A 20,870-nucleotide genomic window follows, 5' to 3' on the forward strand; every position below is an offset into this window, starting at 1 on the left:
CTAACCCAGCCTGTCGGGTTCAGGCCTTCAGAGAATCGGGGAATCAGGCCCAGGGAAACTGAGGTAGCATTAGCTCCAGTCATTTCCACCTGGTGCTAATTCGCAACCGTCATCGCCTGTTTCTCTATCCATTCGAAAACTATTACTAGTACTTATTTTCTAAATTTCTTCCTCTTCCCAGTTCCCACTTCTTCCCCCGTCTAGCTTGTTATCCACTGGCTGAACTCTGAACTGGCCCGCTAGCACAACAGCACACTTGACAACACCTTAGCAAGCTAGACCTTAGAATAATATTGATCCTCAGATCAGATGGGAAAAAGGAGCATATCCAGTCTCAACTGACACATTGGCTCCTACTTCGGTGGTTGGATATCACCCCACTGGAACATATCTGCTCGTCGTCAACACCAACTCGACGATAACTGCAGCTGACCCGTATAGACGGCGACATTGTCATAAAAAGAAGATAGACCGACCGGAGGAACGACGGAAGAAAACAGAAAAGGATCAAGAAGGTTATCAAATTGTCTGCTTCACAGTTTACAACTTTACATATTTCTCCTTACCCCCTCCCCCCACACGAGAAACCGGTCCCGAGAATCCCAGAATAATGTTTAGACCCATTAGAACCGTGGGCGCGAATTCTCTTGTAAGCATTTTCCTTTTGTGTCCTCGTGGCATCTGTTATTACCACCATGTCTTGGCCTTCGCTTGCCCTACTACTCGGTTGTCCTCTGCAGCGTGTTCTCTTTCAGCAAAACCAACATATTCCATGGGATACTAACAAACAATGTCCCAGGAGTCGAGCCGTCAATAGTAAGTAGCTTGCTTGTTTCTTACTGTCTTTGGGGAAACTGCAGCTGGCATCGATCCGGATGGAAAGGAGTATAGAAAGCAAAGACGATTAAATCGCTTGTGGTACGCTGACGCTGAATTCTGCTGTAGTGACACGCAGTCGTTGACTGCGAGTGTAACTGACTATCCCACGGAGAATGGAAGACGATACCACAAATACCATGAGGGCTGTATGTGTTCAGTCCCAGTCTCTTTTCACGGCGTTGTCTGATGTAAACCCAGCATACATTTACCCGAACGATGAGCAGGAATTGGATCGATTGGACATGCAGCACCATATGGTCAAACTGGTCAACGATGGACGACTGTTCTTCGCTCCCATACATAGCCCCAAACGAATCCTCGATATCGGTACTGGATCTGGCATATGGCCCATAGAAATGGGTGCGTCTTCCTCCTGCCACATTGTCGCTTACTCCAGGCAGTTTCTTACTTTTCCATTGCTCCTGTAGCATCCATCTTCCCTGAGGCCGAAATCACAGGTACTGATCTGTCACCTGTTCAACCGACTGAGGTTCCCAATAATGTTCACTTTCTCGTTGACGATGCCACCGAAGAAGACTGGTTATGGGACGCAGACCACTTCGACTTGATTCACACAGGCCATATGATTGGTTCGTTCCCATCCTTCAAGGATGTCTTGCGCAAGTCATTCAAGCATCTCAAACCTGGCGGTTATATGGAGTGCCACGAGTTCGACCCTAAGCTCAAATGTGACGATGGTACCATGCCTCCCGAGAATCCTGATGGCTTTTGTGAATATGCTTTGCTTGATTGGGTCGATCTCAATGTGCGCTCAAGCCAGGTTACAGATCCCCCAAGACAATTTCGCATCGCTCATCGTATTGCGCGCTGGATGAAAGAAGTCGGTTTCGTCGACGTTCAGGAACGCATCTCTAAAGTTCCCACCAACCCATGGCCGGAGGATCCGCACATGCGTACAATCGGCACTTGGAATGAGACAAACTGGCTAGAGGCTTTGTCCGGATGGTCCTACAAACCTCTCCTTGCACTGGGGTGGTCGAAGCCGGAGATAGAAGTTTTTCTGGTTGATGTGCGAAAAAGCATTCAGAATCGTGACGTCCATAGTTACATGGACTTCTATGTGGTAACGGGGAGGAAGCCGCACCCTGGGGAACAATCCTCCTGAAAGCCCTGTCATCACTTCCATTGTCCTTTTTCCTTCCCGCTGCTCTCTTTTGGGGCGTCTCCACGAGGAAGCACTTTTTGGCTGCATTGCATAAGATACCACCGGCTTCACAATATTCCATGCATTACAGGAAGGCGTGCAGGGGTTCTGCTTCTTGATCTCATATTTTGGTTATATAATCCTTAGATGTCTGGAATGGAGTCACATTGAACAATATTGAAGTCTGCCTGGAGTGAGTGTTGTCTAAGTAGATAGAATCGTCGTCATTCCCAACTGCTTTACTTCGCTTGGGAGCTTTGACATGTTTTGAATCCAGCCGCTGGCTTAACGGGAATAAAATGGCCATCTGTCATCGTCTTTTAGTGCTGGCTTATATCAATAGGATGCCTATGACGTGCTTCAGTCAGTTACCTTAGCCCAGACCTGAATCCCAAAGCGAATATGGTTGGCCGCCGCTTAGTCATCGTCTCGGAACTCGAACGCCAAACTCTCCGCAAGCTTCATTTCATGCTAACGTCCGCAAGGTCGGCACAGCTCAATTGCACTCGAATGCCCCCGTTGCCTCATGTCTCTCGGTAGACATGCCTATCGGCATGCACTACACCCATCTTCCACAAATCGCATTGACCATGTGTGGATTAGCGAAGAACTGCTCGCATCAACCTTCCGACGATTCGCAACCAGTCAACGACGCTACGAAAGTCGAGTGCCAGGGCCTTTGGAAGCAAGAAGACGACTGGCCAAGCGACGAAATACTGCATTGGCCGGTATAGCCGGCTCCGGACCTCTAGAAGATATTGCGTGTTTGTTTGGACGAAATGGGCGGGAGCACATGAAATGGACGGACCGGGAGGAACGAAATGTTCACCCGGAGGCCCATGGTAAGAATCTACTCCTGTGCCAAATCCATGGGCAGACAGATCGTGTTTCTAACTGCACCGAAGATTTGCCTGCCTTTCCATTGAACCCTCCGGAGCCTCCTTTACCGTTCTACAGCGAAAACATTCCCCCGATGGAGTTCGACACGTTGAATGGTATCCAGGGATTCCCGGATGTGTCACAAAAAACCTCTCGTGAGCAGGTACTGAAAGAATTTCTGAAATCGCGTCCATCGGTTACAGCTATCGGGATCTTCGTGCGCCAACTCAATTTCGATCTCCAGCGGGAGCCTTCCTACAGCCGTCTGATACTTAAACACCTGCTGTCGCGATCAGCCAATAACGAGAGTGCCATGCAGAAAGTTGTCGAATTTCTCGACGATCCATATCTTAATACTAGAGGGGCTGGAAATTATCTGTGCGCTCTTGAGCATACCTTATCTACAGCGGCGATTTTCGGGAAACAGCGGGTGTTCGACGCCGTCATTCGATCTTTGGAGCTAGGGCTCCTACATCCCACTGAGCTTCAAGATATTATAAAGACTATATCGGATGTTAAACTCAAACGATCACATGGATTCACTGCACGGAACTCCAGGTTCCTGGTCAGGTTTCATCGGGAGATGTGGGACGCCATCGGAAGTTGTGATATCTATCGACACAAGGATCTTAGCAAGGATATAGTTGATGCATGGCTAAGCATCCTTTGCGAAAGAAAAACTTATGACGACTTCATACTGGCGAAGGACATGATTCTGGCGACCCAAGATCCTAGGTCAGCCGATTGTCGATGGGTGCCTATTCTGATTGCATGCTGGCTAAAAATTTCGGCGGAATCACGGCATAGCAGCAATCGGCTGTATATCAAGGAACTCTTGGGCTATTTCCATCCCACTGCCACATCTGAAATTATTATCCGCACAACAGAGTATCTGGTCTCTACGGAGATGGGCTGCTTGCTTGAGTGGCAGCGCCGCTTGTCCGAGCTTGACAACATAACGAGTGTTGTCTCTTCACAGATATGGGTCGACGCGCGCGCGCAACATACTGCCGAGTCACTTGGATCTGCACAAGGGAAGAACTCAACACTGTCATTCAGACACCAAATCGTCTTGCGCATTTGGATATTACGGGCTCTTAGCAAATATCTCCCTCAGGGCCCGCTTTGGAGAAGAGGTCAGAGGGTAACTGACTCGCCAATAATTGATCTCTGCGCAATTTACGAATCTGCTCTCGACAAGGGCGGTTACGAGGACCTCTTAAGCAGCTTGATGAAGGATATCCACACACTTGGCATACCGTCTAACGGCCTGCTGATGTCGGTCGTGGAATTGAAGGCAGCAAAGCGCACGACACGAGCTCAAAGACGGACATTGGAGAAACTCGAGACGACAAAAGTGTCTTTCGCAGAGATGTTCTCAGACATCCATGCTTACAACGCGTCAAATACTCATTTCTTCTCCGTGTATGAGAAGATGGCACGGCAGATCGATGTCACCGACCCTTCGTTCGTGAAACATGCGATTGAGATCGCCAGAGACGGGAACATTCAAAGAATCTGGACACTGATCCGTTTGTTTCGTTGCCACACCCCTCTCAAGATTGCGATATCGAACCTTTGGCCGCGTGTCCCGGACCCTTCGGAAAAAGCCCTCGTGCGCTACAATCCAGAGCCGAGAACCGCTCTCTGTCCTGACCCTCATTTGGCCGTAGAGATGCTCCACCTTTTTGCTGTTTCTCTTGCATGTTCGAGGAACATCAGCCCGCGCCGTGCCTATGCGCTGGTCCACTGGCTCTACGATTTCCTGATGAAGCACAACGCGCACGTGAAACCGTCACTTGTGCGCGCCATGTATCATGCTGGTGTGTTGCGTTTTCGAAGAGCAGGACTGAACGTCGCGCCGACTCAATATGCCTACATCCTTGACCGCGTGAAAGAAATTGAGACACCGGAAATGGTGCAAGCCCTCATGGAGCCGCCGCGCGTGGGGGAAAGCGGGAAGCGATCAAACATGGTCTGGGGACAGATGACTTGACGTGCAGTCATTTCGTGGGAAACAGGCAATAGCTTATTCTGTATATAGTTACCTTGTCTCAGCATTATAGAGACGTTATGTCAAATTGCGGTGGCATGATAACCCTGTATAATTAGCATGGATGTTCAAAGCAATTTTCGAAGAGTTATCTCCCGGAAATTGACTACGCGCTGCGAACTTTTACTATCTCCCATGAGGATATTGTTGAGTTTAGTCTTGCTCAGTAGTATGATATTGAGACATGCAATTGATCCCTCAATTAGATTCTTGATGCGTCACAAGAAACAACAGACAATATAGATAGATCGTGCTTAAGCTCCTGCTACCGTCGACTTAATTACGAGTCTACCTCCATGAGATTTGGATCCCCAGAGACATCCTCCACAGTCACATATTTTCTCATGTCCTCTTTGCTGATGACCTTCTCGTTCAGATAGGCTGTTGTGCCCCTAGGGAAGCGATAGTTGCGCTCTTTCTCACCACGCTCGTTGGGCCTCATGTAGTTGCGAAGTAGCTGCGTGGGTTTATCCTTCTGGATGACGCACACGTCAACGTTGCTACCGGAACCCAAGTCGTTGAAGATACCGGCTTTGATAGCTTCCGAAGCCAGAGCGATAGCCTCTTCGCGGTTCAGCTGCGGTTTCCACATCGACTCGAAAACGGACATGGCGGCCAGCGAGCCAGAGCCCATGGTGACGTAGGGGAGCTTGTCGGTTGAACCGTGGGCGTGGACGGTGTAAAGACCGACGCCTGTCGGGTCAACGCCCGCGACGACCAGATAGGCGCCGATGTGTCCCTGGTATCTGAAGAGGTGCTGCTTCAACATGGTCATGCAGGTAATTACTCGTGGGGGCCGGCCCGTCGAGAGAGAGTGCAGTTCGACGTTGGAGCTGATCAGGGCGGTTGTGAATTCGGTGTCTGCAGCTGTACCGGCTCCAGCACACCAGATTTTGGGGGCGATGTAGTGAAGTTTCTCGCAGTTCTATGTAGGATCAGACTGATTAGCATTGACACGTCTTCTAGAAGCTTATAAATGTGTAACGCACCTTGTCTGCGACTATAGGACCGCTCGTAGCTCTGGTATCCGCGGCGATCTGTTGTAAGGGTAAGATTGAGTGAGCTTCCGGACAGTCCATCATCACTAGGGACTATTTGGTAAATTCCATCATCACTTACCACAACGCCATTATCGAAGATACAACCCACGATTGTTGTACCAGTGCTTGTCGCTTTCGGGAGAGGCACACCTTTGGCGTGCAGAGCCGCGTTGCGATTGTAGTTAGAGAAGTCGAAGCCTACCATATTGACGGGCGCGGAGACGGATAGGCAAGGATAGGCAAGTTAGGGAACGAGTGACGCCAAATTGTGTTAGAATCAGTGGTCTTCAAGATCAAATAGTCGTTGCGGAACAGGTAAATGAATCAATGGAAGCAATTACGGGAAGCTTGAAGAGCTAGGTAGTCAGTGATGGGCAGGCGGAGGAGCTGGAACTGCCGCAGTGACGAAGCTCCCGCCGCCTAATCGCTTATGCCTGAGGCAATAAGGCCTGTAACGCGCCCAGAGTTCCGCTGTTTTTGTTCCGCCAGAAATTATGATGATTATGCTGGAGGCCTCACTTTTGCTCGTCGGACAACGTAAAAGATTGCTCTATTGTTGAAACCCGAACAACTGTTGTCCGGCTAACTCAATCTGGCCGCCTCGCTAATCTTCTACTCCTGATACTCTCCCTTCCTTTGAAGGGATATTCAAGATTTTTGCGCGCACCTGGAAGCTTTTCAACCGGAGTCCCCAAACACTCCAGCGTCGCTCGTTTCCACCTCCACCACATAGCCCACCTTCTCCCCATGCACCAAAGTTCAGTTTATCTTTAGGCGACCGTCCTCGATCGATTTCGTCTGACCTCGACAGCCTCAGAATGGCTTTCAATTTCGGGGCTTCCAACCCAGCTGCTGGAGGTCCTGCCGCTGAGTTGGGACCCGAGCTCCCAGATGTTATTGCTGATGTACGTCACCTTCTCATCGTCGATATGAATGGTCCTCGCCGTTGTCGGTTGCTGACACAAGAATCAGGAGGTCGGCTTCAAAGGTGTTTCCGGTGATAGCAATATCCGGTTCCTTCCCACACCCTGGCCTGAAGATGCCCTTCCAGCTCCAACAAGCTCCCTTCTGGCTGTCGCACCGACCAAAGGAATAGTGGCCGGTGCCGCTCCGAACTCGCTTGTTATCGCGTCGTCGGACGCAGTGCGAAAGGCCATCGGCGCAACGATCGGGGAAACCAAAGTCAAGACTAAACCCTTCGAACCACAAGCAACTTTACCCCTTCCTGCGCGACCTACGCATGTGGCTTTCGCCTCGGGTGACAATGCCTTGATCTTAGCGACTGAAAATGGCGCGGAACTTGCGGTCTACCAGACTGCGACTCTGTTGACGGGAAGGCCGCAGCCTGCCTTGGCCATTCCGATGAACGGCACGACCCTTCGCGCCATGGCACCCAATCCTTCACCGTCAGAAGATATTCTTTCATCTCTGGTCGCACTAGTCACAGCAAATGGCGAGCTCTTGATTGCCGATTTAAAAGGAGCGAATTTAATCCGGGGACCTAGCGGTCAGGTACTCAGGACCGGAGTAAGCTCCGTATGCTGGAGTAACAAAGGAAGACAGCTTGTGGCAGGTCTTGCAGATGGAACAGCAGTTCAACTAACTCCTGACGGGACCCAAAAGGACGTAATACCCCGCCCTCCTGACCTGGAAGGCGATTGTCATGGTACGTTGGGCAATTTTATACATCGTGAGTTCCGTTACTAATCTCGAATAGTGTCGTCAATTGCGTGGCTTGAAAATGATATATTTTTGATGGTATATACACCAAATGCGACCGAAGATGATATGGGTCAGACACCTCCGTCTTCATACTATATTATCACCAGAAAGAAAGGTGCACCTTTCCTGGTTCAGAAGATGCCGGAACTGTGCATGCCATTTGGTGTCAACCGCGCCCCAGCCTACCAGTTTATCGCGCGTCTGAGGGACTACAAGCCGCACTTGAAAGAAATCCTAATCGTATCCTCTACAGCATCTACTGATATCGGACTTATCACGCGGTCCGATCAGCCGCTAGCTAGTGATGACGCTGCCAAAGGCACCGTGGGTCTCTTTACAACAACAGAGGTCAATGACGATACAAAGAGAGCCTCACTCCCTTTGACTGAGGCCAATAGTGATACTTCAGTAATCGGCTTAGGAGTTGACCTCTCTAGCACCGAGCCCGTGGTTTCCCCAATCCAAGGGGAAGACATTGCCGAAAGTTCCACACCTCTGCCCAATCTCTTTCTTTTGAACAATGAAGGCATACTGTGCTCTTGGTGGATCATATATTCAGAGTCTATTCGCCAGAAGCTACCCTACCATGGCCTGGTCTCGGTAAGCCCGCAACAACCACAACCGCAACCACAACCGCAAGCAGCAGAACCAGCGCAGCCTATCACTCGACCTGCGTTCGGACAGCCTGCATTTGGGCAGTCTGCCTTTGGCAGCCCTTCGGCAATGGGGTCGTCGACGTTTGGCAAACCTTCTGCTGCCCCAGCGTTTGGCAGCCCCTCCGCTCTAGGTAGCCGACAACCTGCCTTTGGAACGCCATCGGCTCCCAGTGGCCCGTCATTTGGATCGCCGTCCCAGATTAAACCTTCATTCGGCGCCCCTAGTACTCTGGGGCGCGCAACGCCCCAGTTTGGCCAGTCGGGATTTGGAGCCAGTGCTGCGCCAAGCTTTGGGCAACCGTCCACACCAGGTAAACCGCTCTCTTTCGGGACGCCCAGCGCTGCCTCAGGAGGAGGATTTGGCTCGTTTGCGAATGCAGGAGGATTCTCCAGCTTTGCGGCGTCCAAACCGGCAACAGAATCTCCCCTTGCGAAAGCCACCGGCGAATCTCCTTTTGGAAAACCAGCCTTTGAATCTCCTTTTGGAAAACCAGCTGTTGAATCACCTTTTGGCAAGGTGTCAACCGAGAGTCCTTTTACGAAGCCTTCTGGCCCATCGATTTTCGGCACCCAGGCTCAGGCTGAGACAGCTTTCACACCTCAGAAGGCGGACGAATCTAAGGGTGGCTTTGGTGGCTCAAGCGGCTTCGTACTTGGTTCCACTTTTAAGGGTGACGGCACTGCTGTCAATGATGGCCCGAAGCCTGACAAGGCATCTGGGTTATTTTCCTTTGGCACGTCTCTGGACGATATGATGTCCACACCTGATAAGACCAGTCCGCCAACAGAATCGATGGACGATATCGAAGATCAGCCTGCAGTCGCCCAACCCGAGAAACCAGCAGCAAAGGAGCCTCCAGCATCAGTGTTTGGCGCCCCTTCTAAAATCGATACCTCAAAGACGACATCATTGTTCGGTGCTCAGACGCAACCTCAAGCCACACAAACAAATAAGTCTACCTTCTCCTTGTTCGGAAACGTCGCTGCAGAGAAACCGGTCACCAGTCCCCTGTCTCCACAGTCGGAAAAGACAACTGTCGCTAGCTTAACGCCCAAGGCGGAGAATATCTCCATTGCCGAACCCCCTCTCCCTCCTGACCCAACAAGCAGGGCTGCGTATGGCCCAGGCGATACCTCTGCATCTTCAAATGTCTCTAAGAGCTCGGTCGAAGATGTCAAACTGGAAGCACCGCTCCCACCTGATTTTACAAGTGAGATCAAAGGCAAGGCGGGAAAGCCTGCCGCAGACGAGGCTCCTTTGCCTCCAGAACCAGCAGTTCTTGAGTCGCCTGCTGCATCTGACGAGGAGGCTGGTGCGCTGCCTGAAGAATCAGACGTGGATGAGTCCGAAAAAGAGCCGAGTGAGGAGGCTGATGAATCTGACTTCGCCGATAGCGGAGAGGAAATCACCCATGAGATTGATGAAGAAGAGGAAGAGCCAGAAACCACTGGCCAGACACCGAAGATTTCACCGGAGAGTTCTTTTGGAACTGGCATCTCCGAACAAAGTCCCGCTGGAGGATTGTTTTCCCGCATTTCTAGGCCCCCGCAGCAACAACCGCAGCGACAGTTGTTTGGGGAGATCGCTAAACCCATGTTCCCGCCCAAAACTCATGTCGACCGCGAACCCCCGAGGTCGCCCAGTCCAGTGCGAGGCGCCATCCCAAAAACCCTGCTGAAGCCACAGATCCACAAATCGGCCAGTGCTCCTCAAATACCGGGTAGCACGCTTGCTGCCCGCAAGGCTGCTTTGGCCGAGGCAGCTCTGCGCGATCAACGTCTGCAACAGGAGTCGGAACGCACCGCCCGTGAACAGCAGGCCCGCTTGAATATTCAAGCACAAAGAGAGAAGGAAGAGGCATTATCCCTTTCCGACGACGACGAGGATGAGAGACTTCGCGCGGATCTTGCTCGACCACTGGAGCCTGTTCCAACACTCGATCCCTTCCTGCCACATCAGGACTATATGGGTCAAACTACAAAACCAGGAATTCCCGGTCAAATCGAGAAGTTATACCGTGACATCAACTCAATGATTGATACGCTAGGCATCAACTCTCGGGCCCTGTCATCCTTCCTTCTATATCAACAATCTCCGCGGGACTCCGAGAGATGGATACAAACCTTGAAGACGGATCACCCAGCTGACGTTTTAGACGAGGAGGTGCTTCTCGGCGAAATCGAAAAGCTGGACGATGCGGTGCATATGCTTGCCAATTCTCTCCAGGAGCAGCGGGTGCAACAAGTGGAGGAGAAGCTTGAGACCTGCCGAGAATTACTGAGCAAAGACATTCTCACCCTTAGAGGCCAATGTGCAAGCATTCGAAAGACCCTTGACGCTCATACTGACACGGCTGCGATCCTTTCTGCGCCTCTTTCCGCGGAGCAAGCGAACCGCCAGCAAGACCTCCGGTCTGCGTTTACAAATCTACAAGCAAGTTTGGCGGACTTGGAATCTGCAGTATCAATATTGAGGGCCAAGATCGCTGAAGCCCCTCGGCCAGACAGCAGCCGCCAGCCAACGAAGCGCCCCACTGTGGAAGCTGTGACATCTACAATCGCAACTATGATGAACATGGCGGAGAGCAAGAGTAGCGATATTGATGTTCTGGAAATTCAGTTGAAGAAGCTCGGGATCGATACAACAGGTCCTCCGGCCAGCCGGGAGGGATCCCCATTTGCCACACCGAAAAAGGCGTTGGCGAGATTTCCTACGACACCTGGTTCTCGTGGATCTATCGACGGGCCTCTCAGTGCGTATCACACTCCAGATTCCGCAGGTAGATTCCGATCAAGCATCAACGGGTCAGCCAAGGCTAGCCGGCTACGGAATATCGAAGGCGTTGGCGAACTGGCCACCAAGGAGGAGACGGCACAATGGAAGAGCAAGATGTTGCGTAGGCAACATATTATTGGCAATTTGAAGAAGGTGATTGAAGCAAAGAAGTCCAAAGTCCGGGGTGTGGATGATTTGTAGGGCTGAGGTATCATATTCTATCTTCTATGTTTGTTGGGCTGCAAAACAAGGTGTCATGGCGTGGTTTGAGCAATGCCAACAGTCATTGTCTGTACATAGATTCAGGTATGGTTTGGTTCAGTTGTTGCTATCTTTAATATCAAGTTAACGACTGAAACTTCTCTTGCCTTAAATGCATTGCTCATGATAACTCGAAGATGCTGCTTATGTTTTTTTTAGTGTAGTTCCATACTATACCCAAAGTTGGGTCTCATGAATAAGAGGAACTGACATCATCCCCACCAGTGACATCAACTGCACTTTCAAAACAACTTCAATTTCCCTCGAGGTACTCCGCACCCGATCGAGCTTCTCTTCTCGTTTCCTTTACAGCGATAATAAGCCAGCCCAGGGAATAGACTTGACAAACAACCTTGATAGACCTGCACACTTCATTCACATCCCCTGGCATCCAACTTGCACTTCCAAACCACACTTAAACGCAGATCCCATCAAGAGAACAAAATGGTCGTCCCACTCACCGAGTTCGTCATCTTCAAATTGAAATCTTCCGTAAAACCAGAAGACCACTCAAACGAGGAAGGCGCATCCCTATGCAAGATCTTCTCCGCGACAAAACAACAAAGCGGACATCAGAGCTCCGCATGGGGGAGGACAGTAGAGGACGAGAATGTCGTGGTGTGGGCAGTCGGTGAGTCCTAGCAAAAAACCAAAAGAGCTTTTAACTTGACACTAGCTTGTATCTATCGGGAGATGGACTAATGGTTCTGTGGGAAAATAGTCTGGGAAGACTCCCACGCCAAATGCCAAGCAGATCTCCTCGCCCCATACCTCGAACCAAACTCGGATGTCCTCTCTTTCTACACAACGCTTAACCCATCCCCCTCTGAAACGGAGACTTTTACCACGAACCCGGTCACGGAGCTGGCGACGTTGACTTACCCCAGTTCGCTGAATCCCGATGAGCACAAGAAGCTCAATTCGGATCTGATCAACTTTCGCGTGGCGCTGACAGAGAAGCTGCCTGAGAAATCGCGGCCAAAGTCCTGGACTATGGCGCAGGTCCACCGGCCCGGGACGTTCCAGCATCCGAAGAGTCCGTCTGGGGAGGCGTTCGTGTATCTTATTGCGGTGGGATGGGAGAGCGTGGACGCCCATATGGCGGCTAGGGAGACCAAGGAGTTTGAGGAGTCCATTAAGCCGATTCGAGAGAAGATGCTTCCTGCTGTGCAGGGACTGGGCATGAAACATGTCAGCTTCAAGAAGATCTGATTCCTCGTGAAGCAAAATGTTGCGTTAGATTGTAAGAGTGGGCGAGCACAAGGAGCCAAAACAGGAGATCACATGGATTACTATGAGTACTGAAGTGACACGCAGAGGGAAAGACAGCGCCTTAAGAAGTAAAGTACAACGCAGAATATACCCGGACGAAACATCAAAGCCTCCAAGGAACCTAGTAGACTTTTTGCATGGGACATAAGACGATCGGCTTGCTCCAGGACACAGGGAATTGAAACTTAGTCTTCTCAAATGCGGTGTTTTTCGCTTTCTGTGTAGCCATGCAACGGTTAGCACTAATATTGACTGTCAAAGTGCTTAAAAGAGAGTACTAACCAAGTCGCGAGTAAAGCATGTAGAGAGCCATTTGGTTGCATTCCTGGGTTCCGGTGATGGTCACCAGGCGCTCATTGCTATTCTCTTGGGGCTCATTGATCTTGATGACACTGCCACTAAGGTGTCGGATCTCATTGATCTTAGCACCACCCTTTCCGATGATGGCACCAACCATGTCATTGGGAATGTAAATCTGCTGAGTCAATGGCTGACCAGGCATAACACCTCCAACAGGTGTGGCAGGGGTAGGGGCGCCGCGTGCCTGAGCAGGCTGCGGTGCCCCGTATGGAGCAGGCTGATGGGGCCCAGCTCCCGCGTAAGGGGCATGGGGAGCAGCGCCATAATGCAAAGCGGGCTGGGCCACAGGCGCGGGTGCAGGCTGACCGTGAAGGTAAGGGACCCCATAAGCGCCTGCAGCAGCGCGATTGGGGTGGGGATGGTGTCTCTTGAAATGTTCTGGATGGCCGTATTGACCACCAGCGGGCTGTGGAACATACGGGACGACCTGCATTCCGCCAGGTACGGCGCCAGCAGGGCCACCGCTGCGAGTGGCATAAGCCGAGGCTGCAGGACCTCCAAAGCGCTCAGTGAGCTGCTCAACGAGGGTTACGGCGACGTAGTAGGTAGCGATGTGGACAGAATCGGCAACGCCGAGGATTACAAGTGACCGCTCAGAGGACAAGGGAAGACACGAATCGGATGCATTCAGGCGGGCGCCAGAAGCCTCCTGAATCTCGCGAATGCGGGAACCACCCTTGCCAATGATGGAGCCAATAAGGAGATGGGGAATCAGCAAACGCAGAGGGTATGTCTTGGATTGGGCGGTAGAGGGGGCATCAAGAGGTTCATTGTTCAATGTACGAATGATCAAACCAAACGCCTACTTGGAATTAGCGGCCTTTCACGCAGCGAATGATAGATCAAAAAACCAACCTTGGCAACGGCATCCTGTGGGCCGCTCACGGTCAAAATACGTTCAACTGCACCACGGGAGTAGTCGCTGACAGTGCACTTGGCTCCAGACAAACGACGAATTTGAGATACGTTTTCTCCACCCTTGCCAATGACTGTGGCAGCTTCCTGGCTGGAGATTACAGCGCGAATGTGAATCCAGCTGGACTCGTCTTGTGGGCGCTGCTGTTCGGGCTGAGAAGTAGCGCGCTCGCCATGAGACGCAGTTGACTGAATTGGCTGCGTTTCCGTGGATGCACCCTTACCATTTGGAGCATCGGGAACAACAGTGTCGCCCTGGCCATCAGCGGCAGCACTTGGTACAGCGGAAGGCTCAGCCTTGGCATCCGTATAGGCCTCCGACTCGTCTCCCTTTACTACTTTGTCCAAAGCAGGACGCTTGGCTTCTGGCTGATCATTCGGTCCGGACGGCGAAGAGGGATCCTCCAAGGGACGCTTGGTCGATTGCAGTGCGGATGGAGAAGCAGACATTGCGTCAACAGTGCAGTCTGGCTTCACTTACGCAGAAGGCGAAGTGTCAAGAGAATAGCTTTCTTTTCTTTTCTTTTTTCTTTCTTCTGCCTGAACTGACCGACTATGTACACCAGGAGTTCCCAATAAAACTTGCTGGTGCAGGCGACCGACTGGGAAGGGAATCTGGTGCTTGGAATGACTAGGGAAATTGGTGTTCGTGCACAGTGAAGAGAGCAGAGGCTGGTGGAGGAATGACAGTCGACGAGGAAGATGTGAAGAGGCTGGGTTATCACGGGCGTTGGCTGTTGGAGCAGGAAGCTTCACCAAGATGAAGCGGTGCTAAGGTAGGAGGGTACGATGAAGCGAAGAGGAAGTGATGCTGGATGGTGATGGTAGTGAGAACTCAGAATCCGGACGTGCTCGAAGGCTGCCAATAGGGCGTTGGGGATAAGACGATGCAATATTAGAGCAGACTAAAGCCTTGAGCAACTGCCAAAAATCGAGACGTGCAATTCCTCCGCAAAAAAACGCGATGTCTCCCAACACGGAGGCTGCTGAATTACCGCCACGCAGTAATAGCGCAAAAGGGACTCGTCACAGCTGGAGTCAATACCAAGGACTGAAGGAACCAGCTAGCAGCAGCTATTTGGCTTTGTAGCTGCACAAAAGACGGGAACGAAGTGAACGAGGTTAGACAGAGATGAGGATGGATCAAGAAGCGTCCTCCAGGTGTAGCGATGAAGAGATGATGTTGCAAGAAGAGGTGAAGCAAGCTGGCGGCACGGGGTCACGCTAGGCCACATAGGGCTAGCAAAATGGATCTTGTCACGTGAGAATGGGGCATCCTGGTATGGGCACGACAATTGTTATTAGTAGCATCATAGACAAGTCTTCGTTCAGTTGCTGGGTGTCCTGAAGCACATAAGGAGACTTGGGGTAAAGTCAAGCAATAGACTCTTTCGCAGATCAGGATTTCACAGGAATAAATAATACCACTATGGATATCTCTCAGGAAATCGTTGATAAAATCCAAGATTTTGCGCAAAAGCGCCAAAAAGCGGAGGAGTTCTACAACGAACACCCGATAAACCCAGCAAATTTCGACGCTTACAACCGCAAGTTGGATGAGACGTTGGCGGGACTACAGGCTCAAGTCAAACGTCATGAAGATGAGCTCCGCAAGGTACGTCAATGAGCGCCTGGCATATAAGCCGACTGTCGCAAGAGACGTCAGGCATGAATGAGGAATACTGACAGGAGGAACAGCTACGCATGACCACCACGATAGATTTCGTTCATATTGGGGCAGATCCTTGGGCTCGCGTCTCACACGTGCGCCGAGCCAAGAAAGCGTATGATGCTCTTCTGCAATCGGAAACGCGACTGCCAGGTCCAGGCTCGCCGTTGCCTTCTCTACTTGCGGTTGACGAGGCATCTCGTCTCGTCAAGGAGAGTAAGACCTCCATTTCACTGACGGCGGAGAAACTGTCTGCGGACCGTCAGCGCTTGAAAGTGGAAGAAGCCAATTTACGCGACGCGCAATTGATCAGAGACGGGTTAGAGAAAAGGATTGAGCGGCTAAACGCAGAGAAGTCAAGTCAAGTCCCGAAAACTCCTGCGCAGCTTGCGCATGACCTCATCAAAGAGCAACAGCAAAAGATCGAGAAACTAGACACTACCGTAGAAGAGCTGAAGACCTCTCTCTATAAATTTGTCGAAGATACTCTTGCCCCAATGCTCGCTGCAGAAAATCTGGGCGGCCCTACTGTCGGAGATGCAATGGAAATTTCAGACGCTACCTTGAAAGCGGGCTACACTAGCCATGGGAAGCCTAAGAAACCAAAGTCCCCGGCCGTGGGGGCTCCGGATAGTGGCCAACAGCGGATTGACGAGCTTGTTCGTCGCCAATCTGCGCAGGAGGGCAACGAACAGCTAACCCTTATGAACAAAAGAGAGGCGGCGGCGGCTGAGATGCTAGCTCTTCTTACTGCTCTGCTAGATGCGGATTACTCCTACATAGACCTTCCACACGAGTCAGCGGCCTCACGCTTTCTAGTAAGAGCCAAGGTCGCTCAATTCCATCCGCGTGATGCCAGGAAGCTGCGGTTGATTGATTTTGGGCGCTCATTAGTCGATTAAGATGACTACATGTACCGCGCTACATCCCCCAGCTTATAAATGATATCACAATTCACCAAACACCTGGGAAATAGTCAAACAATCAGACGCCATCCCCACGAATATATAGCGGCTCAACCAGTAAGAAATCTGGAACTGGCAAAGACCACGTTTTTCAAATCAGAAGCGATTCCGGAACCACTGGCGGCAAAACGCCTGAAAATGCAAGAGATACATCAAAAGCTCATCAAAAAGTTCAATGTTCGGTCTTTGAAATATACCGTTAATGCCATAAATGAAACATGGAAGAAAAAAGACCGTAGGCAGTTATCAGGGCGGCATCATTCCGATGCTGGTAGAAGTACTCTTGGCCGTATTCTTTGCTTTGGACCCAGTTCGGGAACCAGCAGAGCGCTTGTCGACGTGAGCACTGGGCTTCTTTCTAGGTCGCGGTGTTTTCGTCCTTGAACTCGACCCGGTAGCGTTCTTGCGATGGAATCGCTTCTTGGATGAAGTCTTTCTTTTCTTGGAACGGTTAGTCTGGGTGTCTTCATACTCATCGGGTGATTCGGATTCCGCCCCTGGCTGTGATGGGAAGTATCGACTTGAAACAACCTTGTCTTCCTCCTGAACCGATACCAGTTGATCCACGAATAGGTCATCGCCATCGCTGAACTCGTCCTCGTCGTCCGAGACGTTGTACACGTTATGATGGTTGGGATCCGGAACAACATCATCGTTATTGTCACGTTCCTGTTTCAATTCCGCATACCGACGCTGAGCATCGCGTACGAGCTTCAGTATCTGTGTTCCGTATCGATTAACCTTATCTGGGTCTATTCCAGGTATCTGAGCAAGTTCGGACAGATCTACTTGATATGAGCATATTCCTGCATGGTTTGAAAAGTATTGTTTCACTCACTTTTAGGAAAGACTATGGCCATTTCGCGCAGAATCCCGTCACTGAAAGGCTGGTTTCGAAGGTTCTTCTTGAGGACCAACTGCCATAAAGTTAGCAATTATGGCGATGATGAGTATGAATGGGGACCCTACGTCCTGACAGAAGTTCTTTGCATAGAACATGAAGTCCTCGGCGACTGTTTTATGGAGAGAATCGAGGCTGTCGAATCGCTGGTCACTGGTGATCGGCGGCCCCGGACTGCGACGCGCTTCATGTCGCGGCTTGCCTGCTATACGAATCTGTTCAAAGCCGTCACTGTCCATTTCGCCGTCGGAATCGCGTTGGTAACGATACTGTGCCAAGAGTCGGCGATTTGCTGATTGCACGGGTGATGAGACATTCGTGGACTGGGGCGCTTCGGGACGAGGTCTGACAGCTCTCGCTGGGCCTTTTCCATTTGGTGATACTTGCACGGGCATTTTCAGCCTGCACCGCCCACTCTCAAAATCTGCGGCGCGCCGACCAAGCTTGATATATTGAACCGCAAATCTGCTACCGTTGACCACATTTTCTTCGAAGAGAGCCCCCTCGATAAGAAGATATTGAAAGAGTCGTTCTGCGACCTGCAAGTCCAACGCCGATCCTGCGCCGAAACCAGGCGCATCCTTGTGCTCAGGGGAGCGAAATCTTTTTACGCTTCCCCGGAAGATATTCACGCAGTATGACATAGTAACCTTGTCCTCAATGTCCTGGAAGTATCGCACAATCTTCAAAACAGAAGCGGCTTGCTGAGAGAAGTCACGGTGCTCAAAAATAGCATCAGACTTGCAATTATCGCAAGACTTGTTGCAGTCATTTTGGCGGAAATACTCATTGAAGTATGCAAGAATCTGCACTCTTCTGCAATCCGCAAGATTAAGACAGTACTGCATAACGTTCCGTAACATTTGACGCTGTCGATTTTTCTGTTGCATGCCACCCTCGCCTTTGTCAATCATACTCATGATAGAGGTCGCATCCCGATAAGAGTAATAGAGATAGCAGCCTGAGCGCTTGCCGTCCCGACCTGCACGCCCAGTCTCTTGATAGTATCCTTCTAAGCTCTTTGGGATGCTGTGGTGAATGACGAATCGTACGTCAGGCTTATCGATACCCATTCCAAAGGCAATAGTCGCGACTATCACATGGACGCGGCCGGACTGCCACTGTTCTTGTACCTCCGCCCTCTTGGACGAATCCATACCAGCATGATAATATTCGGCTCTGATGTTGTGTTGCGACGTAAGAGCTTCTGCAACAGTTTCACAAGTTTTGCGCGACAGACAATAGACAATACCGGACTTATTAGGGTACGATGTCTTGATTATGTCCGCTATGCTTTCCAGGACCTCGGCAGATTTCGTCTTTTGTCGTACCTCGTACGTCAGATTGGGACGGTTGAAACTCTGAGTAAAGATCTCACAACCCTCCATCTTCAGGTTATGGATGACGTCTACTTTGACATTCTCTGTTGCCGTGGCAGTCAGTGCCATCATAGGAACGCCGGGCAACTGATCTCTCACTTCTCCCAGCGCTTTGTAGTCGGGGCGGAAATCGTGCCCCCATTGACTGACACAGTGAGCTTCATCGATCACAATACGAGCAAGTCTGCGTCGTCTATTGAGCTTCTCCAGGCTTCGGATGAGAGCTTGACTCTTGTTGACCATCTCCGGGGTGATGTACAGCAGTTCAATCTGTTCTTCAGCCGCAGGGCCAGACAGTGTTTGCATAATCCACTGCCTCTCCTCTTGCTTTGTTTCACCATTCAATAAGAATGCTTTGATCTTTAGTCGTTTCAAATGAGACACCTGGTCTTGCATCAAACTTAAAAGCGGCGACACCACGATCGTGACCCCCCTGGTTGAGCCGCTAGTAACAATGGAGGGCAGCTGGTAGCAGAGTGACTTTCCTCCTCCCGTAGGCATGAGGACGAAGGTATCCTTTCCACTCAAAGTAGCATCTATAGCCTCAAGCTGGTTCATTCGAAATCCACGAAGATGGAACCTATCTCTCAATACACTCTTCACATCCTTTGTCCACGGGGCTTGATTCCATAGGGGATTGTGCGTTTGCGACTTCTGGGTTGCAGGCACACGAGACGCGTTTCCGGAAGTTTCAGCAAAGACTCTGCGAGTTTCATATCCAGAGGTGTTAGTTGTCAAGGTCAGATCATCGTGAAAATGCTCCGCAGCTTCCAGCATATCCACGTCCTCGGCATCGAAATCAAAATCATCGGCGTTGCCAAGCGGGCGTGACGGACTTCCCATAGTTCTGGTAAATGCTTCACGTTCCTCGTATATAATCGGCTCATCCAAGTTGAACTCATCAAGCGCGTTACGCCCGCCAGGTGTCCTGAATGACGTGCCAGACGGGCGTTCGGCTACATTCGTCCGCGAAAGACTACGTTCGAATGAGTTCCGCACGGGAGACAAGATGCGAGAACCGGGAGCTTCTAGCGCCTTTTCCAAACGCGCAGTGTCCCCATCCTTCAAAGCTCCTACAGTACAAGGCCGGGAATCGCAGGAAGCTCGTTGCAAGCCACGCTTTGAGGCATCTCGAGACATTGAATTCAGAGTGTCAGAGTCAATGCCGGCTGTCCTCAGTAGGCGACTCATATTCTCCTCAATCTTCTGAAGCTTTGATGTAACGTCTCGACTTTGAGCAAGTTCGTCCGGCATCGTTTGTGGGTCACCGCCTCGTGATATCAGTTGTATAAGAGTTTTCTTTAAGCTCTCCTGCTTCGCTTCAAATGCCTGATATTTGTCTTTCTCTTCTTTCAGCAAGCGTATAGCATCCATTTTCTCGTGGATGGACTTGTTTTCAGAGACTAACTCAGAAGCTGGCTCGCCTCGCATAGCTTGTTGGTAGACGATTTCCGAATTCTTTGTGACGGTATCTTGGAAATTTGATAATAAGTCATCAAGCGAGCTAACTGGAAGTTTCATAAACTGGAGGACGGTTTGATCTCGAGCTTGACATCCAGGTAAATAGGATGCGCCAGGCGCCTGAGAAGCTTGCTGGTCACTCGTATGCGCCTTGTCCTTTAATTCTGAGGCAGGCGCTGGATTGCTTCCTGGCAGTGCACTAACTGGATGTAAACTGGGCACAGAATCCTTCTTTGATCGCTTTGAGGGCTCAGCCACTTTGGTGTCGGCGACAGAGGAGACTGTAGGAAGGACAGGATACAAGGCGTCGTTATCACAAAGAATTGGATCATCTTCCTCTTCAATCCATTGAAACAAGTTGTCAATGTCGTCATTATCGTCAGAATCAGCTATAACAGTGTTTGGTCGAGCGGGCCGAGAAAGGGAAGCTTCACGTTCCCCATGTTTCACCGGTGACGAGATGCGACAATTTGAAGCTGGTTGTGATTTGTTTGGTCGAGTTTGGGACTGAACTGAC

The 20,870-nt window shown here is 50.8% G+C and overlaps 7 protein-coding genes across 7 annotated transcripts; 5 read left to right on the top strand and 2 right to left on the bottom strand.

The window, feature by feature from the left end:
• Window positions 1–1,235: 1,235 nt before the first annotated feature.
• Window positions 1,236–2,005, top strand: Aud_000600 (class I SAM-dependent methyltransferase; the record flags this gene model as incomplete). Its single annotated transcript, XM_043286107.1, has 2 exons — window positions 1,236–1,239; window positions 1,308–2,005. The coding sequence occupies 2 exons, from the start codon at window positions 1,236–1,238 to the stop codon at window positions 2,003–2,005; spliced, it is 702 nt and encodes a 233-aa protein (XP_043142042.1).
• Window positions 2,006–2,570: 565 nt separating this feature from the next.
• On the top strand, window positions 2,571–4,919 carry Aud_000601 (uncharacterized protein; the record flags this gene model as incomplete). Its single annotated transcript, XM_043286108.1, has 2 exons — window positions 2,571–2,886; window positions 2,950–4,919. 2 exons carry the CDS (start codon window positions 2,571–2,573, stop codon window positions 4,917–4,919), a joined length of 2,286 nt encoding a protein of 761 aa, XP_043142043.1.
• A 337-nt stretch (window positions 4,920–5,256) lies between these two features.
• On the bottom strand, window positions 5,257–6,221 carry pup1 (proteasome core particle subunit beta 2; the record flags this gene model as incomplete). Its single annotated transcript, XM_043286109.1, has 3 exons — window positions 5,257–5,901; window positions 5,966–6,013; window positions 6,096–6,221. The coding sequence occupies 3 exons, from the start codon at window positions 6,219–6,221 to the stop codon at window positions 5,257–5,259; spliced, it is 819 nt and encodes a 272-aa protein (XP_043142044.1).
• Window positions 6,222–6,834: 613 nt separating this feature from the next.
• Window positions 6,835–11,371, top strand: Aud_000603 (FG-nucleoporin NUP159; the record flags this gene model as incomplete). The annotated part of the gene is made up of 3 exons (XM_043286110.1): window positions 6,835–6,921; window positions 6,989–7,682; window positions 7,734–11,371. The coding sequence occupies 3 exons, from the start codon at window positions 6,835–6,837 to the stop codon at window positions 11,369–11,371; spliced, it is 4,419 nt and encodes a 1,472-aa protein (XP_043142045.1).
• A 504-nt stretch (window positions 11,372–11,875) lies between these two features.
• On the top strand, window positions 11,876–12,643 carry Aud_000604 (uncharacterized protein; the record flags this gene model as incomplete). The annotated part of the gene is made up of 2 exons (XM_043286111.1): window positions 11,876–12,062; window positions 12,153–12,643. 2 exons carry the CDS (start codon window positions 11,876–11,878, stop codon window positions 12,641–12,643), a joined length of 678 nt encoding a protein of 225 aa, XP_043142046.1.
• A 254-nt stretch (window positions 12,644–12,897) lies between these two features.
• Window positions 12,898–14,428, bottom strand: Aud_000605 (telomere maintenance protein PBP2; the record flags this gene model as incomplete). Its single annotated transcript, XM_043286112.1, has 3 exons — window positions 12,898–12,920; window positions 12,986–13,865; window positions 13,919–14,428. The coding sequence occupies 3 exons, from the start codon at window positions 14,426–14,428 to the stop codon at window positions 12,898–12,900; spliced, it is 1,413 nt and encodes a 470-aa protein (XP_043142047.1).
• Window positions 14,429–15,407: 979 nt separating this feature from the next.
• Window positions 15,408–16,549, top strand: Aud_000606 (uncharacterized protein; the record flags this gene model as incomplete). Its single annotated transcript, XM_043286113.1, has 2 exons — window positions 15,408–15,593; window positions 15,677–16,549. 2 exons carry the CDS (start codon window positions 15,408–15,410, stop codon window positions 16,547–16,549), a joined length of 1,059 nt encoding a protein of 352 aa, XP_043142048.1.
• Between the last annotated feature and the right edge of the window lie 4,321 nt (window positions 16,550–20,870).

The sequence above is a fragment of the Aspergillus udagawae genome (genome assembly GCF_001078395.1).
Source record: "Aspergillus udagawae IFM 46973 DNA, scaffold_1, whole genome shotgun sequence".
NCBI classification, from domain to species: domain Eukaryota; kingdom Fungi; phylum Ascomycota; class Eurotiomycetes; order Eurotiales; family Aspergillaceae; genus Aspergillus; species Aspergillus udagawae.